The 6292-nt window shown below is 37.1% G+C and overlaps 2 protein-coding genes across 4 annotated transcripts in view; both read left to right on the top strand.

Annotated features, from left to right (window-relative positions):
* LOC107048694 (cytochrome P450 4C1) overlaps positions 1-1277 on the top strand; it is a 12327-nt gene extending 11050 nt beyond the window's left edge. For both annotated transcript variants that reach the window (XM_015272016.1, XM_015272017.2), the window contains 2 exons: positions 443-622; positions 717-1277. In XM_015272016.1, coding sequence (XP_015127502.1) covers positions 443-622; positions 717-880 — 344 coding nt within the window. In that variant the 3' untranslated portion in view covers positions 881-1277. The remainder of the gene's footprint in view (positions 1-442; positions 623-716) is intronic.
* A 1947-nt stretch (positions 1278-3224) lies between these two features.
* Positions 3225-6292, top strand: part of LOC107048698 (cytochrome P450 4C1) — a 6615-nt gene continuing 3547 nt past the window's right edge. The window contains exons 1-6 of one of the 2 annotated variants that reach the window (XR_001461693.2): positions 3225-3868; positions 4305-4414; positions 4492-4579; positions 4979-5176; positions 5237-5330; positions 5518-5720. Coding sequence is in view for 1 of the 2 variants with exons in the window: in XM_015272020.2 (XP_015127506.1) it covers positions 3700-3868; positions 4305-4414; positions 4492-4579; positions 4979-5176; positions 5237-5330; positions 5518-5720 (862 nt within the window). In the remaining variant the exon portion in view is untranslated. The remainder of the gene's footprint in view (positions 3869-4304; positions 4415-4491; positions 4580-4978; positions 5177-5236; positions 5331-5517; positions 5721-6292) is intronic. The other variant, XM_015272020.2, reaches the window with a different exon arrangement.

Here is a 6292-nt window from a genome sequence, read left to right as displayed (position 1 = left end):
GATTTTCGGTTTTTACTTGGAACAAGGGTCAGATTTGTTAACACTTTCATTTTTTATTTGGATAATGCATGCAAGCCGAGGGACAAGAGTGGCTAGAGTAGATTCTGCAGCCTTCTACCCTTGTTGGGTANAATAATTGCATTTTTTATTTCAATAACGCATGAGTAAACAGGGATATGAACGCAGATTTAATATAGGCCCATAGAATTACGGGGACCGGCAAGGATTTGGAATGTCTGAATACAAGTCCTGCTTACACCTAACAAGTGCTGAAATGGGACATAACCAGAGGTAGAAAGGTCTCGGAAGCACTTGGGAAGAGGCTTCCCAAGACCTATCCAGTTCTGAACGGAAAGACCTAAGTAGAACTTGTCAGGTCCAATTATTCGACTCGGGAAGATAATACAATTGATGCTGATGATAATTTTTATCTTTTATTCAGAAACTTGCTTCGTACCTAAAGGAACTATAATAAACATTCATCTTTTCGACACTCATCGAGATCCAAATTACTGGCCTCGACCAAATGTCTTCGATCCCGATAGATTTTTACCAGAAAATTCAAAGGGAAGACATCCATTCGCTTACGTACCATTCAGTGCTGGACCAAGAAATTGTATTGGTAATTAATCTGATGGTTGCCACAATTATTATGGAATAAAATCATTCGATAAAAATGGAGTTGTTCACGGATTGACATTTACTTTCATTTCCAGGACAAAAGTTTGCAATGTTGGAATTGAAAACGCTAATAGCAGGATTGCTTCTCAATTTTTACCTCGAACCAATGGAGTTGGCTGCTCATGTACGAATAGTGCCTGATTTGGTCTTGAGAACTGCCCATCCAGTGCCTCTCAAATTTGTTCCAATTCGTAAATGAGTTATGTTGTAAAGAATGAGAATATTCATGGTCTTTAATGATATTATTTTGTCGTCATACCTTTAGAGGATCAGAAGAAAAACCAGTGATGATTTAAAATGAGTTTTTAATATCTTGAATATCTGCTCTTTAGATTTTTTTTATTATTCTCTAAAGTGCTGGAATCCCAATTGTGGATTATTCACACTGTCGTTGCTGTTTTACATTTCTCAATTTGTTACACTTACTGGAGTTGGTCTTCTTTTTACAGTTTAGATATTTTGTTCACATTTTTTAAGGTATTCACAAATTACTTCTATGTATTTATGGTCAGTTGCTTCTGCAGCTCTTTCGATTGAAGAGAATAATGTAAAGTAGGAACCCTTTTATAATGAATAAATGTTCATTCCGAAGATTAGGGTGGAAAAAATAGTTTGATAAATACAAAAAGTGCCAAGACAAGTTCGCAGAGCAAGAAACGAGATAAAAGAATAAAGAGATGGGAAGGGGTGTGAACATGGTAGAGTGGGAGGGCTAGAACAAATGATCATTTTAAGCCATAGTTGAAAAGATTTCGACGATTATTTTTCCAACCCAAATATCGGGCAATATAATTGGCCCATTTTACATCACGTGGTAGAAGCTACAGGGTTTTCAACTGATAATTTTTTGATAATTTTCTCTGGTAGTTGCTGTATAAAAAACAAAATATCATACAGTCGAATTAACCCCTCGTCAAACTGACAGATTGAATTCAATTCTGTCGTTATGTTAATTATACAATTTTCGTTTCTCAATTGTGAGTTTCGTCTCATGGTCCAATTATATTGCCTGACATTTGGATTGGAAAAATAATCCCTCGAATACCACACGAGCTTCAAAATTAATCGGGCATTTTCCTCAAGGTTCTCTGCATACAAACGAAGTCGTCAAGTTTTTCAGGAAAAATCACTCGTGCTTCGCACTCGTGATTTTTTAACCTGAACAACTTGACTCCTTCGTTTGTTTGCAACGAACCTATCAGAAAATACCCAATAATTTTGAAGCTCTTGTGGTATTACAATAATAAGTGATAATTTTTTGATAATTTTCTCTGATTGTTGCTGTATAATAGTATATTGTGTCATTAGGACCGTAGACGGAGGTTTGCGATGAGTGTGAAGTTAGCAGCACGAGGCGTCGGTAAGAAAGCCCCCCCCACTGTAGAAAAACGAAATGACAAGTGAAGAGAAAATATTGACGAAAAAGAGATGCAAAATCCTAAATTGAGATTCGAAAGAACGAATGCAAAAGTTGTAATTCACGGAGTCTGTCAAAAACATTCAAAAAACATCTAGATGAGAATGGAAATCTTCCTCCTCCTGAAATGGAAATTGCAACAAATTGAAAGAATAAAAAGAAGGATTAATCATTTTTCTAAATTTATTCTCATGAGAAAATCAACGTGTGAACATCTACAGTTTACAACTTTTCTTTTTCATCGTTCCTCTTCTTCTCACAACATACTCAAATTTTTCATCACATTTTAATAGAAATATATATATAATCTATTCAAAATAGATATATAACGAGAAAGTGAATATAATCTCTTTATTAAACTAATATTTTGACAATATAACCCTCAAGTTACGACTGACTCCCTAGCAACGGAATAACAACTCCTGATGTCATCGGCAATGACGGTGGCGCATCGTATTAGTGGTGAACGATTCGCCGAGTTTTCAAGCAAGTGACAGCGATAACCGCACACTTCATTTGTATTCCTACGAAGGTTTTGTGGGTTGCCCATCTAGAAACTGTATGTTTTTATTGTCCTGGGCTGCTAACTCGAGTTAACCATAGCTGTGCTTCGTTTAACGCACCTGGTCTGTTAAACGCCATTTAGCTTCCCTCAAGACAGCTATAGTAGGCGCTACCTAACGGGCCTGAATGACGAAAAAAACAAAATATTATGCAGTCCAATTAACCCCTCGTCAAACTGACAGATTGAATTGAATTCTGTCGTTATGTTAATTATACAATTTTCGTTTCTCAATTGTGAGTTTCGTCTCATGGTCCAATTATATTGCCCGACATTTGGATTGGAAAAATAATCCCTCGAATACCACACGAGCTTCAAAATTAATCGGGCATTTTCCTCAAGGTTCCCTGCAGACAAACGAAGTCGTCAAGTTTTTCAGGAAAAATTTGACTCTTTCGTTTGTTTGCAACGAACCTATCGGAAAATACCCGATAATTTTAAAGCTCTTGTGGTATTACAAGTGATTATTTTTTGAATGATTATTAAAAAACTAAATTTGAAAACAAAACTCATATACATGCACACCGACATGATTAAAAAACAGGATATTCGAGCTCCTGAGACCAAAATTAGTCATCGTCACACAGAAAAATGGAAATTTCAGATTTGATGAATACAATGCTTTCATGCGGAAGCAAAAATACAGGTCTGTGAAGGCGGAAATTCTTCACACGGAGAGAAAAATACACGACAATTTCGTGGAAGTTCCCTTCAATAATTAGTGTCGAATAGAATTTCCCAGCGAGTTCGTCATATGTGTTTACGAAATTTAGACATGCATATAATGATCATTATCATATGTCAAATGATAGCGCCATTCATTTCTTGTTAAAGTAGCTATCAGTTTGAACTTTATGAATAAACCACTCATCCCCGATTACAATACTAATCTTCACAGTACGACGAATAATATCGAGTATAAATTGTTCCAAAATGAACTATTAGTCTCATTCATCTCTCATCGTCTTCTTTGGCAAGTGAATCTCGTCATCATGGATGTTCGAAGTCACCGCTGCTGAACAGTTAAATCCAATCAGACATGGATTTACTCTCTGTTATCGTGATATTGGGATTTATTCCAGTGGCGATTCTGCTGGCAATAAATGTATATCTGCATCGCAGTCGAATCGGTCGATATGTCGATGAAATTCCTGGACCCAAGGGATTTCCCATTATCGGCAATCTTCTGGATTTCATTGTACCAGCCGGTAAATTTTCAATTATCATCATCAGAAGTATCATCGAAGTGATCCTAAATCTAGTAGAATGGTGTATTAAATAAACTTTGTGTGCATTAAATAACCCCTCAGTGATCTTTTCATCACTTGTGCGTAAAGTGAAATTTTACGCACGCTTCATTTTCCACACATCGTAATGAAAAATAGGGTGCGATACTCGCGGGAAAAGTGTTCTTTGATCCTTAAAAGGATAGCACTTGCCTTCGACGAGGTTAAAAAACACTTTTACGCACCCGCATTGAAATATACTATATTAGATTCAAGTAAATGATGTATTTGACTGAAATAAAATTAATTGAATTCAAATGAACCATTTTTCTGTATGTAGATCCGCGAATAATTTAAAATTATTCGTGGGACAAATGATTTACTGCAAAATAAAACTCAGATATCATATAAATTTCAGACGAAGTCTTTCTGCTACTGGGAAAATTGAGTAATCAGTTTTATCCTATATATAAGCACTGGATTTTGCATCGGCCGATGGTGAATATTCAACACCCGGATGATGTTGAGGTTAATATTGAAGTTAAAAAATGTGCTTCATCTACCGGTTATTTGAATCAATTTTTTTTCTCATGATTTTTTTACAGTTACTGTCTAATACCAAAGCCATTGAAAAAACTTCACATTTGGTTCTCTTGAGACCCTGGCTGAATGATGGCCTCTTGTTAAGCACAGGTATCTCCATGAAATTATGATTACTCTAGTTATTTTGGTGAGATTATAACTTTATAACAATCAACAAGATGATATCATTAATGAAAGTTATAGTGCACAAAACTCTGAGTGGAAAATTGCTTTTTTCACAAACTAGCCAATATATTGACGCTAATGAATTAGCAATTTGTTTCCGAATGGAATTTTCATGACCACTGGTAGCCAACATTGCCCTAACGTTGATAGCCAACATTGCCTTAACGTGACAAATCATAAATAAAAGGTTATCATAAAATCACAATTACACCTATTAATTTCTGTTTATTCATGTTGACCAATTATAATCCAGTATTTCCTTAAATTCATTGCTAATTAAAACAGATGATCTATGACAGCCGATTCATAATCGATAATTGTCAGGAGATAAATGGCGTGGCCGAAGGAAGATGTTGAATCCTGCATTCACCAACTCTCTCCTCCAGGAGTTTGTGGAGACATTTGCAGAGCAAACTGATCGACTTTTGAGGTCTCTTAAGGCAGAGGCAAGTGCACAGGGCGGACAAGCTGTCAAGGGAGTTGAGCAGATGTTCTCGAGGCTCTCACTCAACATAATATGTGGTAATTAGTTGTTTTGGAGGATTTCCAGCAGCAGAAATCTCACAATTTCTGTACTTGTAGAAACAGCAATGGGAATATCTCTGGATGACAAAGATCGAGATCAATATGCCTACATCAATGCGATCCCCATAGCTGCACAAATATTTCAATTCAGGTATTTCCTTCAACCGTCATTTCGCTGTCATCAGTAATTCAGCTATGGATCTTAGATTAAGAGATTTTCCTCAAATACTCGTGCAGAATTTGCCACTCATCGGTGGTTCCGATGATCATTTATGCATGGATTATGATAACACAAATAGTCTGACTACAGCTCTACTGAGTCATCTTATCAATTTCAGATTCATGAGACCTTGGTTATCGAATAATTGGATTTTCTCCTTCACAAAAATGGGAAAACAGCACGATAAGGTGCTAGAAATAATACACGGATTTTCAGCAAAGATTATTCAAGGGAGAAAAGATTATCATCGCGTGAACGGCTGGCGATATTTGGATGGATTATCGGAGGAAAATACACAAGAGGAAATCGAGGACAAGAGAAGTACGGAAAATTTTTGATTCGATTGATTAGATCAGCCACAGTGGAAAAACCTCGCCACTCAATGGATTTGGAAGATACATTCCATTTCCAAATCCGTTCAATTGCGGAAATTGTCCTTCAGTCAGCGTACTGCGCAGGGCGCTCACCGTAGCGTGCTTATGTCATCGGCGCAGTAGGCTGCGCAGTAGTCTCACGAGTAAATTCACTCAATCCAGACGCGTGGGGACACGGAAAGTTGAGGGTCAACGGTTTTTTTGGTAAATATATAGTATCACTCCCCCCCCTCCGATTTCGTTTAAATTTACAGGGATGGTAGTATTCCCCGAGATTAGATAATCCCTGAAATATTAGGTGTCGGAAACAATTAGGAGGGAAGTTATGGAACAATGAATGTCACTTACCTTCCCGCTCTCTGCGCTACCCGGGGCCAACGACGTGGACGTGGCGGTTTCTGGCCCCTCAGACAACACATGTTGATACATTTAGAGACAACGGATAAACACAGAGATGGTATGAATGTATAATATACAATGGCGCAACAACGGTCCCTCTCAATTTACCACCGCCGCCCT

Source organism: Diachasma alloeum, unplaced genomic scaffold, assembly GCF_001412515.2.
Source record: "Diachasma alloeum isolate Michigan unplaced genomic scaffold, Dall2.0 Dall_scaffold_00196, whole genome shotgun sequence".
NCBI classification, from domain to species: domain Eukaryota; kingdom Metazoa; phylum Arthropoda; class Insecta; order Hymenoptera; family Braconidae; genus Diachasma; species Diachasma alloeum.
The sequence above is the reverse complement of the archived record's forward strand: the minus strand, read 5'-3'. Positions and strand labels throughout refer to the sequence as shown.